At 40.9% G+C, this 18831-nt stretch overlaps 1 protein-coding gene across 13 annotated transcripts in view; it reads left to right on the top strand.

Moving 5' to 3' along the window:
- The window catches only part of LOC100522401 (WASH complex subunit 2A), a 58697-nt gene that overhangs the window by 13664 nt on the left and 26202 nt on the right, over positions 1 to 18831 (top strand). For 4 of the 13 annotated variants that reach the window (XR_014827507.1, XM_003133111.7, XM_084996507.1 and 1 more), the window contains exons 6-18: positions 258 to 351; positions 2113 to 2174; positions 3399 to 3446; positions 6054 to 6164; positions 6724 to 6811; positions 7724 to 7795; positions 8779 to 8897; positions 9338 to 9395; positions 10435 to 10494; positions 10905 to 11075; positions 12859 to 12986; positions 14298 to 14384; positions 18224 to 18325. Coding sequence is in view for 12 of the 13 variants with exons in the window: in XM_003133111.7 (XP_003133159.3) it covers positions 258 to 351; positions 2113 to 2174; positions 3399 to 3446; positions 6054 to 6164; positions 6724 to 6811; positions 7724 to 7795; positions 8779 to 8897; positions 9338 to 9395; positions 10435 to 10494; positions 10905 to 11075; positions 12859 to 12986; positions 14298 to 14384; positions 18224 to 18325 (1200 nt within the window). In the remaining variant the exon portion in view is untranslated. Of the gene's footprint in view, positions 1 to 257; positions 352 to 2112; positions 2175 to 3398; positions 3447 to 6053; positions 6165 to 6723; positions 6812 to 7723; positions 7796 to 8778; positions 8898 to 9334; positions 9396 to 10434; positions 10495 to 10904; positions 11076 to 12858; positions 12987 to 14297; positions 14385 to 18223; positions 18326 to 18831 lie in introns of all 13 variants that reach the window. The other 9 variants (XM_084996503.1, XM_084996506.1, XM_084996510.1 and 6 more) reach the window with 3 other exon arrangements.

Raw genomic sequence — 18831 nt, forward strand, 5'->3', positions numbered from 1 at the left:
GGATTGTTTTTATTTCTTCTGGGTAGGTTCTCATTAGCCTATTGGATACATTCTTTTAGTTCATTATGTTGACTGGATGTATTTGCCCAGCTGCTGTGCTGTTTCTTTTCATCTAGCCCATTTTATGTGCTGTGATCCTGCCTTTCTTTACTGATGAAGTGTGGAGTCCTCTCAATTCCCTTCCTTTGTCAAATGGAATACCTAATTTTATTTTCAACCTAAATATTTAATGGCTTATTCCCTTTCATTGTTTACAGGATCTATACATTGACCGTCCTTTACCTTATTTAATTGGGTCAAAGCTGTTCATGGAGCAGGAGGATGTAGGTCTTGGAGAGCTTTCTAGTGAAGGTACTCTTTTGCATCAATTATTTTTGTTGCTTTTAACATTTATGTCTTAATTTTTTATTTAAAAATAATTTCAAACTTTACATTAAAGTCGTTAAGACTAGTACAAAGAACTCCCACATACCCTTTGCCCAGGTTTATCATTTGTTACCATTTCACTACATTTGTTTTATCATTCTCTCTATATATACATTTTTTTTTTCTGAAGCTATTTGGGAGACATTATGCAGATGTCATGTCTTTTTATTTCTAAATTTAGTTGGCCCTCTGTATCCAGGGGTTCTGCATCTCTATGTTCAACCAACCTGGATTGAGAATATTTGGGAATAATAAATTCCAGAAAGTTCCAAAAGCAGAACTTAAATTTGCCATGCACAGGCAACTACTTACATAGAATTTACCTTGTATTTACAACTATTTACATATTGTTTGCATTGTATGAGGTGTTTTAACTAATCTGGAGATGATTTAAGGTTGTGTATAGGAGAAGGATTTGGGAGGGTGTGTGTGTAAATTGTATACGTATACCACACCACTTTAGTATCTCTCTCTCTGCGTGTCTGTGTTGGGGAAAGTGGGTCCTGGAACCAATCCCTCTACGGATGACTGCATTTCTGTGTGTATTTTGTAAGAATAAGAACTTTTTCTTATAGTTGAATATTTTGCATAGTCACTTGCATATCTGTCATCTGTGTTGGACATATGTGTTAAGCTTTGATGTGAAGCTTTTAATGTGTATGTCCTCTTCATCAATAAAAATAATTATTGAAGTGGTTGAATCCTGTGTGGCTTGGCAAGTATCTGCAAATCAAGTGTTCTTTTCAACCCCTTCTTTCAATGTAATTTTTATATGAAGTAAAGTCACCAATTGACAGTTTTTCTGCAACAAAAATTAATTATCAGAGGTAGAACATTTTACTGGATTTAATGCTAGCTAACCTTCCATCATATTCAGATTTTGCCAACTGTCCCAGTTTTGTCTGTCTTTTGTCTTTTCTGTAGTCCAGAATCCAATCCAGGATCACTCATTTTTAAAAATCTGTTTAGTCTTGTTTTAGTCTGATATTATATCTCAGTTTCTCTTTGCTTTTCACAACCTTGACATCTTGAAGAGTAGAAACCAGCTTTTTTTTGGGGGCCACACTCGAGACATATGGAGGTTCCCAGGCTAGGGGTCTAATCAGAGCTGTAGCTGCCAGCCTACACCACAACCACAGCAATGCAAGATCCAAGCCTCGTCTGCAACCTACACCACAGTTCATGGCAATGCCAGATCCTTAACCCACTGAGCAAGGCCAGGGATCGAACCTTCAACCTCATGGTCAGATTTGTTAACCACAGAGCCATGACGGGAGCTCTAGAAACCAGCTTTTTAAAAAAATTTTTTTTGGAACTATTAATTATCTTCTGAGGAGGTACTTTGATGATGTATAAGTGTATAGATGGTTTTATCAAAATCTCTTATGCTTGCATTCCCATTGTGGCTCAGCGGGTTAAAACCTAACTGGTGTCCATGAGGATGCAGGTTCAACTCCTGGCCTCGCTCAGAGGGTTAAGGGTCTGCTGTTGCTGTGGCTGTGCCATAGGCTGGCAGCTGAGCTCCCATTCGACCCCTAGCCTTTGAACTTCCATGTGCTACACATGCGACCCTAAAAAGAAAAAAAAAAAAATCTCCTGATGCTGATGTACAGTGATGTGTGATCTTGAGATGGAACTAAGGACATTTTCTTGTGAATAATGATGATACCCTTATCTTCTAACCAGAAGGTTCAGTAGGCAGCGATCGTGGTAGTATTGCGGACAGTGAAGAAGAGAATGAAGAAGAGGTAAGGGCTTTCTGGTGTGTCCAGGTCATGGTGGGCAGGAAACTTAGGGTGTGTTTAGTGGGCCAAAGTAAATAGCATGTTTGCAAATTGGCAATTTGTTTACAAAAATCTTTTAACACTGGATTGAAGCCATATTCTGAAGTTTTTTCCTTGGGATGGGAGTTCCTTTTTGTCTTGTATAGAAAACCAAGAAAAACTGCTTTAATCTCTTTTACCATTACTCTCCCTCCTCACCGCTCCATGAAATTCTCTTCTTGCCAGTATTATTTTAAGAGGGGCAAGCTTAAATATTTTGGTGGAATCTCTGCTGAGATACAGTCTTTAAGTAAGTTTTGTCTTTGAATAATTCTAGGGGAAAAAGTCTGCATTTAAAGCTTTTTTACTATAAAACCTTTTAGACCAGAAGAATGCTGAAAGCATCCACTTACATGTGAGCTTGGCTGCTGCCTCTGGAATCTTTAAACCCACAGAGCTGACTCCCTGCTCTAGGGTCTTGGGGTCTGTGGGCCTTGACCACTGTTGTAGCTGGAGTTGTTCCTTTACACAAAATAATTAGTTGTTGCAAAGAGCAGGAATGCTTTGAAGGATAGCCTCTGAGTGTTGATTTTGAAAAGGAGACAGTTTTGTAAGCAGGCACTGTTGTCTCCTTCTCCCTCTCCATTTCCACAGTCTCCCTTTCCTGCCTTCCTTCCTCCAGGTCTTCAAACAAAAAAATCTAGCAGGAGATACGCTTTTCTTAAACAACTTTGCTGTAACTCTTTGTCATTAGCTGAATCCTTTACTTCTAGGCATTGAAGCAACTCTTTACATAATTGCTGGTATTAAATTCTAATGTTCTTGAGCCTGTTGAAGTAATTGTCTTAATTAGAGGGAAGATAGAGAATGGAGTCCAAAAATCACACAAGCCAACTTTTGATAATTTACGTAATTAAATGTACAACTCTTACTTTAAATCCAAAGGTAAGAGGTGATAGGGCAGATTCATATGAACAAATTGTTAGGTTTAAATGAATCATAGAAATTACATGTTAACTAGAACAGCCCTTGGCAGTATTGCCTCCTGTCTGCACCTTGATACCTCAGGTGACCTTCAGGTGACTAGTAGTTGGTACGGGGAGACCGGTGTTGGCTGCCCCAGAGACTTAGACCCAAAATTATTTCTGTGCTTCTGAGTAAAGCCTGTTTTAACAGTGAAGCCTTTTTTTTTTTTTTTTTTCCTTAAAGGAGTCAGATGAAGATTTTGCCAATCATAGTGACCATGATCAAAACCAGGTAAGGCTCAAATGTTGAAGTGACTATTAAATTTTAATCAAACCATGGCATACATGCCAAATATATACTAAAAATTACTTTTGAATGATTTATAGGAAATTCAGGATTTATTCATGTTTTCTTCACGTGTGTCATGTTTTTAGGCTAACTAATCCCTGGAATATTTTTTTCCCAATTTTGCTTCATAGTTTACCTTCATTTTTCTTAAACAAAGAGGTAGAAAACAAAATCGAACAGAGTCTCTAAAACAAGGCCCAGTTACCCAAACTGAGCTTTTCACTTGAATTCACCTTTGAGGTAATATAGCAGTAAGGTTAAGGAACACTCAAGAGAGGGAAATCTTCTCATTCTAGTGTCTTAGTACTGTTGTCTTAATTTTTGTATATACTTTTAAGGACGTATTCTTTTTATAATGTGCATGGTTTATTTTCTGTTATTTTATATCAATATATCCCAAGTGTTTGTCATTTAAATAGTCTTTGTAATTTGCATCTGGTATGTGGAAATTTCTGGGCCAGTGATTGAACCCATGCCAGAGCTTAACCAGAGCCGAAGCAGTAACAGTGCCAGATCCTTAACCTGCTGTGCCATGAGGGAACTTCAAATTTCTGTGTTTTTTAATTGTACATTTATGATACTGTTGTAGTCTCTAAATGTATATGGGATATACATTTTCAAATTTTTATTTTTAAGATAATGCCTCATTCATTGTTTTCATATATAAACATCCTTTGTTTTTGTGAACTTTCCTTTGGCATTAGAATTACTTGGAACTTTTGTCTGATGTCTGTTGCAGGTTAACAGATCATGCGTAATGATTTTCTCACATTCTCATCAGCACTGGGATTACGATTTTTGCTACCCTAGTGTATGTGTACAGTGGTATGTGGAGATCATACCAGTTTGTGTTTCACTTTCCTAATTGGGAAATATTTTTTCACAAAAATTTCCAAATATTAAATGAAGGATTTGGTACTTTTTGGTTGGTACTTGTATTTTCCCAGTTGTGTTCACAAAAGTGGCTTGTCTTTATAATTTTTACTGGTTTCTGTGGAATGTATTTATTTCCATGGAATTTATTGTTAAGATCCACAAATTCAAATACTTTTTCAAATTATACAATAAGGTTATTAAAAGCATTGCTGGAACCATTTATTTGGTGTTTTGTTTTGTTTTGTTTTTGTCTTTTTGCCTTTTCTAGGGCTGCTCCCGTGGCATATGGAGTTTCCCGGGCTAGGGGTCTCATCGGAGCTGTAGCCGCTAGCCTACACCACAGCCACCACAGCAACGTGGGATCTGAGCCGCATCTTCCACCTACACCACAGCTCACGGCAATGCCGGATACTTAATGCACTGAGCGAGGCCAGGGATTGAACCCTCAACGTCATGGTTCCTTGTTGGATCCGTTAACCACTGCTCCACGATGGGAACTCCAGGAACCATTTATTTGTATTTTTAAAGATATACTTGTTTTGTTTGCCACTACTAACCTCAGAGTTCTAAGGATTAAATTAGTTTAAAAAGTGGGAGTTTAAAAAGTGGTAACAAACCCGACTAGTATCCATGAGGATGAGGGTTCGATCCCTGGCCTTGCTCAGTGGGTTAAGTATCTGGCATTGCTGTGAGCTGTGGTATAGGTAGCAGTCGAGGCTTGGATCCCAAGTGACTATGGCTGTGGTGTAGGCTGGTGGCTGCAGCTCTGACTGGACCCCTAGCCTTAGAACTTACCTATGCCGCACCTGTGGCCCTAAAAAGGAAAAAAAAAAAAAAAAGATTGGTTTAAAAAGTGCTTTTAGCATAATGCCTGGCATAGTTTATTGATTTAAATGATACAATTTTTTTAATTATGCAGTTTTTACATATCAGTAGCTGCCTTTGTAAAAATTAGAATTTAGGAGTTCTGGCAGTGGCTTAGCGGTAACAAGCCCAACTAGTATCCATGAAGACTCAGGTTTGATCCCTGGCCTTACTCAGTGGGTTAAGGATCCAGAGTTGCTGTGGGCTGTGGTGTAGGCTGTTGCTGCAGCTCCTATTAGACCCCTAGCCTTGGAACTTCCATATGCTGCACGTGTGGCCCTAACTCCCCCCACCCCCAAAGTAAGACTTAACAGGTAAGACTAAGTTTGAGGCATCCGATCCTCATCTTTTTACGCTCTCCAGAAGTAACTGGTTTTGTCGTCAAAACCATATCTTGCTTTTACAGATATGTCTGTGTTCACAGCAGTGCTGTAGTATGTGTGTCAGAGGGTGGTCAGGATATCATCTGGGTTTATCATTCACTGTTTTGTCACTTGATTGGTCTTGAGTGTCTATGCAGTTGTTCGAGCTTATTCCTTTTAACTGTTAGTACCGTTATTAAGATAGGACCATGCTTATTTAGTCTATTCATTTCTCTAGTGGTGGGCATCTTTACTACTTCAACCTTCTGCTAATGTCCTGAAGATAAATCTTGTGTATCATTTATTCTAGCACATGTATTGCTTCTTAACTTTTGGTGCATTATTTGCTCCCATTTTGAAGGAGAAGTCTAAAGGTTAAGTGGCAGTATCTCTTTTTCAGCTTGATGACCATATCTAATAGTTTAAATCTGGTGGTTTGTACTCTTAGCACACTGCACAAATGAGTGATGAAGAAGAGGATGATGATGGTTGTGACATTTTTGCTGACTCTGAGAAGGAGGAGGAAGATATTGAGGACCTCGAAGAAAATTCTAGACCTGTAAGAAAGACTATAGTTGTTATCACTTGACAAAGTTTTAGAAATGGTACCTGGGACTCATTCCTTTTATTATCATTTATATTTCTAACTGTCTCATTTTGCATCATATTTGTAATTTCATTTACACTTCTGGAAATAATGGTTGAGCATCCCAAGTTACCTTACAAGTACCCCTTTCTTCTCCAAATGTTAAGATTTTACAAGTTAGATCATTCAAAATATATTCAAAATCTTAAGATGCTAATACTCCTCTGCTTTCCCTAGGCATGTTATGGTAGTTTTCTTATCTAGATTTCTGAGTATTTTTCCTTAAAAAATAAGGAAATAAAGAGCATCTCCCTTTGAAGGAACACTGAATCCTGTTTCTCAGGTGATCTGTATAGGGTGCATGTGCTCACATTTCCTTAGTTAAACTATTTTCTTATCAGTTCAGTTTCTTTGCCATTGTGTATATAACTTTACATAATTTGCCATAATTTTGTTAGGTGTCCAAAGTAAATTGGACTCATTTGTTACCCAACAAAAACTTACGAAAGAGTGTTTTTTTTTCCGCTTGTAGAAAAGAAGTAGACCTACGTCATTTGCTGATGAGCTGGCGGCCCGAATCAAAGGGGATGCCACAAACCGGATGGAAGAGGAGCAAACAAGTATGTCACTCCCACCTCCAGATGAGCAAACGGGGTGGTGGGAGAGTGCAGGACCCTCTGCTGGGCTTCACTGAGGGTGGGTTTCTCTGTTTAATTACTGATGCTTAAATTACAGTTTTTAATCTTTTTTGGATTTGTAGACTCTTTGATAGCTGAACACTGTGGACTGCCCCCCACCCTTCCCAAGAAAATGCACACATGCACATCTATCTATGCAGTTTCAGGGGTTTGGTGGATACCATGGAGAACCAGGGACCCCCGATTGAGAATCCTTGGCTTCATGTTTACTCCTGAATTTTATTTTGACTAGATAAAAATGTACCGTACACTATATTCTAGTGATTGAATTAACAGGGTGGAGAGATACCAGAAAAATCCTTACAGCAAGTGCAATCCTGGTGGGGCATGACCCTGGTGTGTAAGCTGAAACTTTCTGCTTTTTTTTTTTTTTTTTTGTCTTTTTGCTATTTCTTTGGGCCGCTCCCGCTGCATATGGAGGTTCCCAGGCTAGGGATCAAATCAGAGCTGCAGCCCCTCGGCTACGCCAGGGCCACAGCAACGCAGGATCCGAGCCGCATCTGCGACCTACACCACAGCTCATGGCAATGCTGGATCATTAACCCACTGAGCAAGGGCAGGGACTGAACCTGCAACCTCCTGGTTCCTAGTCGGATTCGTTAACCACTGCGCCACGACGGGAACTCCAAGCCTTCTGCTTTAAAAAGAGGCACTTGTGAGTGTCCGCTGTGGGTCAAGCACTGAGTGGGGTGTTCAGGTGGAGCTGAGGTACAGAGTTGAGTGTCCTGCTCTCAGCTGAGGAGTTGTGAGCATGGTAGTTGTGTGTAAAGAACCTATAGGTAAATATAGTAAGGGTAGACAGGGTGTTGTGAAAACTGTGAATTGTTCTTTAAGCCTTATCCCCAGGTGAAACGAAACCTCGGAAGACCTCGAAAGAGAAGAAGGAAAGGAAAACTCCCTCAGATGGTAAGCCTTTCCCCTCAATTCTCTTGTTTTTGGAGGCTCTTGACTTGGCAATGGGAGTATCACTTACATAATTCACAAAAGTGCCTTTTTAAATGCTGACAGATGAAGTCTCTCTCCCTTCACTATCTGAGAGCATTTGAGAGCATACTTTTGGGGTGTGGGGAGAAGTGAATATGGAATAAAAATGCTTTAAAGGTTTGAATTACTAGGAGTTCCTGGTTAACTAATCTGGGTGGTACCTGAGGATGTGGGTCTGATCCCTGGTCTTGCTCAGTTGGTTAAGGATCCGGCAATGCTGTGAGCTGTGGTATAGGTCAAAGACTCGGCTTGGATCCGTGTTGCTGTGGCTGTGCATAGGCCATCAGCTGCAGCTCCAGTTCGACCCCTAGCCTGGGACCTTCCATATGCTTGGGGTGCGGCCCTCAAACAAGACAAAAAAAAAAAAAAAAAAGAGAGAGATTTGAATTACTAGATTTTATAGGGATCATTAGTTGTCTTTCTAGATTTCTCCAAAAGTATAGAAACTAGAGACCTCTTAACAGTTGTTTTCAATCGAGAATATATCAGGCCCTTTCACATTAAACAGGAATATCCATTATATTCCCATGTGTGATTGTCAATCTGCAGGTCTCCCTTCAGTCTGCCTTTCTTTCCCCCAGATAGTGCTTGGGTGGGAATTGAACCATATACTACCTTCAAAAAATTTTTTTGATGAAGGAGATTGCCTGCAGAATTCACCTTGCTGCAGACATGTATAATTTGAGGGTGAGAACCCAGAGAGCCTTATTTTAAGGGGTTCAGTAGACTATTTAATAAGTTTTTGTCTGAAAGTTTTCAGACCGTTGGCATTCAAATAGTCCTTGTTATATATAGTTAGATAGACTTCATGTCCGTTTTGGAGGTTTGTAAAGGCTGATCCCTGGAATTGGAGTTCCAGATCCATCTTTAACTTTTCCTGCAAAACGTTGCTTTCTTTTTGCTAGACGACGAAGATAACTTATTTGCACCCCCTAAGCTTACGGATGAAGACTTCTCACCATTTGGGTCTAGAGGTGGCCTGTTCAGCGGGGGAAAGGGACTTTTTGATGATGAGGATGAGGAGGTGAGTCGGTGGGAGTCCAGGAAGCTCTCCAAAGCTGTGTCATGGGTCCACAAGGAAGAAATGTTTTGTTCTTTTAGTAATAAAAGAGTGGCTTCTTGGTTGGAAGTTGCTTTTACTTTCAGATTTTAGGAGATTTTGAATCGCAAAGTGAGGAACTACTGCATTCTGATGCTCTTTATTAAGTGGGGAGAGGATGTGTGTGCGTTAACAGTGAACAGTTTATTTGGTTAAGTGATCATTTCTTACCTTTTGTCTTTGCCCATGTTTGTATTTAATTCCTGGACAGGAATTAAATTATTTAAGGCTCTGATTTTGTCATAGTCTTCATAGGCCGTATGTCTCTGTAATCTTTTCAAGGTACTTATTCTTTAGAAATCTTTAAATGCAGCTCCATTTTCCTCTGCTATTTTGAACCATGTTCCATGCTTTATTACAAGCAGAGTGACCTCTTCACAGAAGCCCCTCAGGATCGAGAAGCTCGAGCACCTGTTAATGAAGGTGAGCTTAGATTGCAGCTGGCTGTGTTTCTCCACACACAGACTTCTAAAACTGGTTATTTCCTGTCAGGAGATGGAACACCCGAAGTTGTTCCTAAGCCTCGTTTCTCTGTTAGGCAGGAAGCTGTTGTATTTGCCTTGGTCTTGTTAAAAGCAGTTTGTTTGCACTAATTCATGTCTTGGAAAAAACAAAAAGTATCATCTATAGACCCAAGGCACAATTTTGTCTCTTCCTTAGAGAATTCACAAAGAGTCAGCAGGAGAACCATTCCAGCAGTTTTGAGGATATTTTAATTTAATCATGTTTAGTTTCAAAGAAACATTTCTGAAATTCTGCACATAAATTGAAGATCAATAATTCTCCAGCCCAGCGTGCGCTAGTATAATCTATGGCATTTCTAAAAAGCACACACTTCAAGCCATGAAAAAACTTAAAAATTTTATTCCATCAGGACTGCAATAGTTCTTGGGAATTGGGAGTGAGTTATTTTAAGTAACTTGGTCTCCCCAGGCCACAAGTTGTCAGATTTTGGACTTGTTACAGTGTTGGCTGACCTGATTGTCTTGAGGTCCCTGCTCTCCACTTTCTGGCATTGTGACTTGCCTGGTTTCCTGCTTTCCTGTTATTGTCTTCGTTTTTTTCTCTGACATTAGATACTTTGCTGTTCTTTTTTACTTGCTTGTTCTCATCAAACTGGACTGGGTGGAGTCAGAACTGTTGAGCCCTGGTTGCTCTGCCCCTGCCTCCCCTGTTTGTGCTCTTCATCTTCCTTGGCCACCCCAGCCAATCCTACTGCTATTGTTGGCCCAGAGTCCATGGAGGTCACAGCCTAGATTGTTTTAGTACCAAGAAAAAAGTTGTGACATTGGTAGAGAAGACAATACTGAGCAATTTTAAAGTGACTTTTAAAGGAAAAATCTGTGTATTAAACTGTCTCCTATTAGCTGTGTGTTACATCGCACATTTTTTAGGAAAGTGCTTTTAGCAAGGAAAGTTATCTTCTTTGTTGAAATGCTTATCTCTTTCTTTCACATTTTAGCCTCTTCGTCCTCCAAACCTGGAAAGAAAATCCCAGCAGGAGCTGTTTCTGTATTTTTAGGTATTGTATGTGTTTGTTTTTAAAAACTGTCTAGGTATCGTTTTGTCGTTTTTAAAATTGTCATCTTTGAAGGGCTGCCTGGAGAAGAGAGTAGGGAGAACTTCAGAGGGCGTGGAACAGCTTACAGAAAGAGCTCACTTATCTGTGTTAACTCATATTCTCTTAGAAATCAGTGGCCTCAGATGTTTTTTAGTTTGAGTGATCAGTTGATTCTATTTTATGGTATGTTCGATATCAGTAAAGGATGGAGGTTGTTGGGGCCTATTAATGTGTTTTGTGGATGAACTGAAACTATGAGTGCTTGGTGGTGGTACTGTTTTTTTGGGTTTTTTTTTTTTTTCTTCTCCTATAATGTCAGGAAGCCCACCACACTGGCTCACAGATGGTTTGTCCTGTCCCTCTGCCCACAGGGGACACTGATTTGTTTGGCACTGCCTCTGCTCCATCCCTGAAGGAGCCTCCAAAGCCTGAGCAGCCCACGCCAGGGAAAAGCTCGTACCTGCCAGCGTCTTCTGGCCTCTTTGATGATGATGACGATGATGACTTTTTTGCAGCATCCCATAGCAAGCCTTCCAAGACAGGTACTGCTTCAGCCTCTGTTTCTGGGAATTTCGTCAGAAAAAGAATGTTGACTGAAAAAAGACATGAAGGTCCTCTAGTTCCTTATCTGTTGAAGTGCCAGAATCCCTCCCCAAGCGTTCCTGTCCTAGCGTTGTTGCGTCTCTGCTTACATGGTTATGGTGCCTTGGATGCCTCTATCTTATGGACTGATCTTTTCTGCTTTGGAAACTAATTACTAGGATTGTATATATCCCTTATAGAGGGAGAAGTCTGTTCCCCTCTGATATCCACTCAAGATTCTAGTTTTGACCTTTTCACTTACAGAGAAAGTTTAAATCACACTTTCTTCCAGTGTCCTCAGTAACCTATATGAGCAGAACATCACATGTGAGCTGTTTAGTTCCCAGCTTCTCCTGTCTGTGCCAGAAAGCCCATGTGACCTTGACCTTTTCTTATATGTCAGGGTTTTGGCCCCTTTGGCATTCTCCTTTTTTCTCCCCTCAACTTTGATCCAGTTTGTTCATGAAGTCACTCCCCTGAATCCGTTGTTCTTTAATGTGTAGATGATGCTCCCAGGCCTCTTGGCAAAATGCAGATTCTGATGTGGGTTTGGGGTAGGGCCTGGGGCCTGTGATTCTGCATTTCTAACAGGCTTCCTAATGGGCAGAGATTACTGGTTTGTAGGCTGCATTTGGAGTAGCAAAGGACTGAGTTCACTGGTGGTTTTTCCAGAAAAGAAGAGTAGGCCACTGAGGTGCACACAGCTTCCAGCAGCTTGAGCCGAGGGCTCTTCCCCTGAGGACTAGGTGGACCAGGATGCGTCTGGGCTTAGATGCCTTTCTAGCGGTGGGTGTGAAAGTAAGGACAGCAGCAGAAACACGAGGGAAATGACAGCCTGGCTATTTTAGAAAGAGTGCAAACTCAGCACATAAGACACATCTAGGCCGACTGAAAGGACAGTGAATAAAAGGAGTACCGCCTTTCAGGGCCTAGAAGGGCTCCCACTTAGTGGGTATCATTAATTTGGAATCGCAAGTCAGTTGATTTCCATTTTTCTTGACACCTGCTGCTCTTCTGGGACTCAGTGCCCTCATTTCATTGACACACACCTCATTCAGTACAGCAAAGGTAGCAAAGGTTGGAATCTGCCCAAATACTCATCAGTAGGGCAAATTTTGGTTCCTCCATTCAGTGGAGTCTTGTGAGGCTGTTAAAAAGAATGAGGCCTCTGTTTGTTGATATAGGAAGATACCCTAGGTACACTGAGTGAGAAATGAAAATTGTAAGACACATTTTTCAAATTGTATTATCATTTATAGTTGTATTTTGTGAATAACTAGGGCTAATATGTTAGTGTATCCTTTGGGGGGATTAGATGGCCTTCTTGTTTGGGTGGGCAGGTGGAATTGTGAGTGAGGTTTCAGTATTTGCCTTTATATGCCTCTGCATAAGTTTGACTTTTTAAAAACAGGAGCCAACCCTCACTTCTCAGATTCCTAGAGCAGTTGACTCTTTCTGTGGGTCTCGCTTTGCCTTTCATGCCAGTCCGGACTACCCTAAGCATAAGATGCTGCTGCGTGGATAAGGGTGTAAGCCAGATGGTTAAACTGTCCTGTTTCATTTGAGCAGCTCTTGTGTCCTTTGAAAAATTACAGCCTAGTCCACTTGATATTTCTTCCTGACTAATCGAGAAATAAGATACTTTTCCTATTTATTCTTTTGGAGAGAAAAAATTTTAAACTCTGAATTTTGTGGTGATATTTTTGACTTTTATGTATTTTATGCTGTGACCTCTTTCTAAAGACAAAGTCAAATCCACTGCTAATATCTTTGATGATGAGGAAGGAGATCTGTTCAAAGAAAAAGTGGCGGCTTTGCCAGAAGCTACTGTGAATAAGACAGATGAAAATAAAGCAAGAGCAGAAAAGAAGGTGAGTGGGAGGGAAGACTATAGGAGTGTGGATTTGGGGCATCTTGTTTATTCTTCTGGAACCCAGAGGGAAGTATTGTTTCTTTTCAAGTGTGTGGTGAAGAACTTGTGTAGAAGGTTGAAAGATCACAACAAACACCCAAAAAACTACCGCCTAGATTTGGCAGTTGTTGGATTTTGCCTTGCTCAGTGGTTTTTAACATCTGTTGATGATCCTCCCTGAAACAGATACCATGTTGGGGATGCAAAAGACTGTCTTACTACTGCTGTCATTTCTCCTATGTTTATTATCTGGCATTCTTCTGAATAGAAGCACTCTCTCTCCTCCTGCTTCCCACTTTTTTAGTATAACTATAGGATCCTGGCTTCTCTAGTCAACATGTTATAATCCAGTAACATCATTATTTTTTTTGGTGTTGAAATTGACCTGTATTTGACCACTGGGCTTCATCCCCATTGGTCTGGCTCTTCTGGCTGCTGTCCCTTCCCTCCCTGTCCTGCACAGCTTGATCTATCCTCTCTAAAGCATATCTGTGTCCTGTCCTCCCATGGAACCATGACCTTCCTGTTGTCCCATGAAACATGGGTGCCAGTGTTCAGAATCCGGCAGGCTCCTAGGTGTCTGCCCTCCCATGCTGGTTCCATCTGTACACGTCCATTTGTGCACTGTGTGAAGCTGGCAGTCTGTCCACTCTGATCCCCTAGAGGTGCCCTCTGCCTTCTAATGTTTTTTCTCTTCTCTCACAGTTTCCTCCACTTAGAATGTCATTGCTTATAGCAACCCCTATGTCCAGGTCTTTTCTGTCCTGAGAATTTATCAAAGAACTGTTTCTTCCCTCTTTCATAACATATGTCAATTTTTAAATTCTTTCTCATGATACTTTTTGTGTTAATTCTTATTTATTTATTTTTTATTATATAAAAAAATTTTTTTTGGTCTTTTTAGGGCTGCACCCGCAGGATATGGAAGTTCCCAGGCTAGAGCTCAAATTGGAGCTGCAGCCACTGACCTACACCACAGCCACAGCAACTCGGGATTGCCAGATCCTTAACCCACTGAGCGAGGCCAGGGATTGGACCCACGTCCTCCTGAATACTAGTTGGGTTCGTTAATTGCTGAGCCACAATGGGAACTCTTGTGTTAATTCTTTATATGAATTTGATACACGTCCAAGGGTCTTGACGTCTTTATTCCCCTGGTGTATGGCTCCTTGTCCTAGCAGAGATTCAGGACATCTTCTGAGTGAATGATTCAGTAAACCCTTGTTTCCAGGTATCTGGTGTGTTAACTTTCTTTTTTTTTTCAACTAAGGTTACCCTACCTTCTAGCAAAAATCTCAAGCTCTCATCAGAAACAAAGACTCACAAAGGTTTATTTTCAGATGAGGAGGATTCTGAGGTAAGGAATTCTTTCTCTTAGATCTGGGAAATAGTTCATGGATATGACATTGGAAATTATTTCTGAATCAGGAATTCATCAGTAGCGGTTAAGACTTCTTAAGTAGTTTAGTTCTTTCTTTGAAAATAATCTTTTGAGAAAAAACGTGGTCTTTAGAAAGTACATGTGCACAATACTTATGCTGTTGGGTTTGAATCCAGTGCATCTCCTAGGAGGAAAATTCAAGAGGTTCAAATTTAGGCTATTAATTGATCTACAATGTAATGAGACAGAAATCAACACACTATACCTCCTCTGTCAGCAGCCTCACTAAGCAGTGCTACATGTTCTGGCACAGCCTTTGACCTTGTTACTGGTAACAGCCTGTGGGCTGGCACTGCTTTGCAAGCAGCCTCAGTCCTCCAGGCCCCTGCCTAGTATCACTTTTTTCAGTGATGCAGTAGCAGCTCTTGTAAGCATCACTGCTTTTTCTGCTCCCACAGGTCTTGATTTTTTTTAGTGGCAGTTTTAGTCCAGGATTTTAGGGGATAGAAGACCGATTAGAGAATTTGAAATGGGCAATAATCATTCCCCTTCGCAGAAAAAGATGTAGGCATGTCAGAAATTTACATGTCATTTCAAGACATTGTGAACTCTGGGTTAGGCTCTTGTGGATACTTTGCACTCATAGCCAGGATGAACATATAAGTCTTTGGAAGTAGAGTGAGCCCTGTTGATGTAAATAAAACTTTGAGGCATGTATTTCATTAACAGCTGATGTACAGAAGATAGGAATTAAGCAAAGTCCAGTTAAGCCAAAGTCCGGACACCCAAGTACAGCGTGTTGGGGCTGCACACTCTGGTCTTATCCTCCCATCCCCTCTGCTCGTTGTCAAGCACACCGGCACGTTGAGGTCTTTGCATTGGCTCCTGTTGCTCTGGGAATGCCCTTCCCAGAATATGGATGGTTTGCTTCCTCTCTTTTTCCAGTTCTCTGTGAGGCCTCCCAAGACGACGCTCTGCATGATGGTGAGCCCGCCAGCATGCACCACACTGTGCTCCTCAGCCCCTTTTCTGTTTTATTGTCCCCACAGGATATATTGCTGTGTGATACCTCCTATCTCCTTGTTCATTGTTTCTGTCCCAACTAGAGTAGGCTTCTTGAGGGCAGGACGTTTTGTTTCCTACTTGTGTCCCTAACACCTCGATTAGTGCTTGGCATCTGGTAAGCTGTCAAGGAGTTGTCGATTACATGAAAAAACCAAATGTGAGCCATTTCAGTGACTCCAAAGTAGTTCCAGTTACTTATTACCTTGAAACAAATGATCCAAAACTTAGTGGCTTAAAATATCAGTATGTTTTGTTACCTCTTATGGTTTTAGAAGTTTATTGGGCTCAGCTGGGTATTTTTCACTTAGGATCTCTCAGGTGGTGCCAGCCTGAAGGTAGCCGGGCTGAGAATCATCTTGCTCTTGTGTCTTTCTTGTGTCTGATCAAGTCTTTCTGGTGCCTGGGCCAGAAAGACTTGATCAGCTGGGACTTTTGGGAGACCGCTGTTTACCTCTGCGATTCCCAGCAAGGCAACTTCAGGGAAGCTGGACTTCTTCTGTGTTGGCTCAAGGCTTCAAAGTGAGATTCCCAAGTGAGCTGCACAGAGGCCATACAGACATATCTCAGAAATACTGTGGCCTTAGTTTCAGACACCACAGTAAAATGAGTATCTCAGTGAAGTGAGTCACGTGAATTTTTTGGTTTCTCAGTGTACATAAAAGTTATGTTTATACTATACCCTAGTTTCTTAAATGTGTAATAGCATTGTCTAAAAACACAATGTACATACCTTAATTAAAAATATTTTATTGCCAAAAAATGCTAACCATCATCTGAGCTTTCAGCAAGTCGTAATTTTTTTGCTGGTGGAAGATTTGAAATATTGCAAGAATGACCAAAATTTGATAGAGAAACAAAATCTGCAAATGCTGTTGGAAAAATGGCATTGATAGACTTGCTTGAGATAGATTGCCACAGACTTTCAGTTTATAAAAAAAACCAGTATCTATAAAGCACACTAAAATGAGGTATATCTGTACTGCTTTTTGCAACCTAGCCTCAATAGTCACTGCTGTTATTCTGCCACATTCTGTCGGTTGAGGCAGTCACAAAGGCTTCCTGAGTTCAAGGGCAGAGGACACAATCTCTACTTCTTGATGTAGAATGTAAATGAATTTGCAGGTAGGTTTTAAAGCCACGTACATCATCATACATTTTTTCAATGGATCGTGTTGAGGTTTTTAGGCAAAGAGAGGTAAGACAATGCAGTCTGGGAAGAGCTTTGGATCAAAAGGATTGATCATTTTACTCCTTCCCTTATATCTCAAGTGTGGAGCTATTGCTTGCCCTGTGAAGTCATTTTGGGGACATATGGGGCCTTTTTTCCCAACACCAATGAATATATTAGTCAAGGGTCCAAAACAATGTTGAAATTTGTTTTTGTTCTTTGTTTTGGTTTACTTTTTGGGGGGAGGGGTGAGCATACCCACAGCATACAGAAGTTCTTAGACCGAAGATCAAACCTGTGCCATGGCAGTGATCCTTGTCACAGCAGTGACAACACTGGATCCTGAGCCTGTTTGGCTACAAGGGAACTCTCAACAGAGCCCTCTCTTTAAATATCTTGCCAGTGTGTAAAATGCAGGAGAGGCATGAGAAGCCTGGAGCTCCCTCATTATGGCCCCTTCTATCTTAACAGATCCGTGGGACTCCTGGGGCCCAGAGGAAAACCACCGGGCTGATTTAGAGAACTTCTCAGTTAATGGACTCATTAGCTCTGTATTTGAGTAGATATTGATTCCATAATACTAAAAAAAAATTATCCAGAGAGGTCTTAGACCTGTGCTCTTGTCCTATTTGTCTGGCTCTTGTGTATTGAAGTTTCTCTTCCTGAGGGAATAGTTGTCCTCTTTTAGTGTTTCTGATTCATGCAACTCAATTTGCAGAGCTTTCTTTGTATTATAGGCTGACATTTTATAATATTTTGGAAATTTCTTCACAATCTGCCAGATATTTCTCTAGTTTGCAGCATTTCCAAGCTATAGTTCAAGTATAGAATATCAAACGTTATAAAATTAAAATTGAACTTTTTTTTTTTAGGGCCGCACTCTTCAGCATATGGAGGTTCCAGGCTAGGGGTCGAATCAGAGCTGTAGCCACTGACCTGCACCACAGCCACAGCAATGCCGGATCCAAGCTGTGTCTGTGACTTACACCACAGCTCATGGCAACACCAGATCCTTGACCCACTGAGTGAGCCCAGGAATCAAACCTGTGTCCTCATGAATGCCAGTCAGATTTGTTTCCACTCAACCACAATGGGAACGCCGAACTTGTTTTTATTTAAAAGAAAAATACCGTATACTTATTAGAGGAAAAGAGGGATGTAACTAAATAAAACAGAATTTTAGATCCAGTAACTTGGGACTCTAGCTTCTATTTCCATTATGAAATCTGTTTAATCTCTCTGACTCTTTGGACAGAAAAAGGAAGTTATTCTTATTTTTTTTAGCAAGATAGGAAATTGGAAAATTTCCTCCTGCCTTAAGTCGTCCAAGTGGATGTGTCGAAACCTCCAGGTTCCAGTGAGGCCACTTGGAGTTCCATGCGGGTCTCTCCTTCTCGCCTGCACACAGTGAGGACAGATTCTGATGTGTGGAAGTTCCTCAGGGACTGTGACAGCCAGCTTCCCTGTCTGACAAAGAGATCTGGAAGCACTGCAGCCATGTCATAGTCTTTAGTGTTTTACCTCTGATGCTTTAAGAACCAATACATTTTGTTAACCAGCAACTTTCATCTTGATCCGACAGGATTTGTTTTCTTCTCAAAGTGTGAATAAGTCGAAAGATGCATCTCCCCTGCCTAGCAAACTCCCCACCTCAGTCTCGCTTTTTGATGATGAAGATGAAGAGGTAAACACTGTTACTGCATCACAGGATAATCAAGTCTTTGATTAGCAGAAAATCAGTGCTGATGTAGCTTTAACCAGAGGCTCATACAGTTAGAACAAAGTGATACGGAAACAGTCAAGCTCTCTGAGGCTTACGTAACAAAAACAATTGTTTTTATTTCATTGACTCTCTTCTTAAGTTTCTCTTAGCTGTGCAATGGGCAGGACCTTAGATTTTCTTGACCCAGCTCTGTGTAAAGCTTTAAGATTTTTCTTTTCTTTTTTCTTTTTTTTTTTTTGTGTGTGTTTTTTTAGGGCCTAACCAGCGGTATATGGAAGTTCCCAGGCCAAGGATGGAATCGGACCTGCAGCTGCCAGCCTATGCCACAGCCACAGCAATGTGGCATCCAAAGCTGAATCTGTGACCTGTACCACAGCTCACGGCAACACCAGATCCTTAACCCACTGAGCAAGACTGGGGATCAAACCTGCATCCTCGTGGATAATAGTCAGGTTTGTAGCTGCTGA

The sequence above is a fragment of the Sus scrofa genome, chromosome 14 (assembly GCF_054392235.1).
Source record: "Sus scrofa isolate SSC_HxYL_T2T_F1_AM1 chromosome 14, Sscrofa_HxYL_maternal_Yorkshire_Landrace_v2.0, whole genome shotgun sequence".
NCBI lineage: Eukaryota > Metazoa > Chordata > Mammalia > Artiodactyla > Suidae > Sus > Sus scrofa.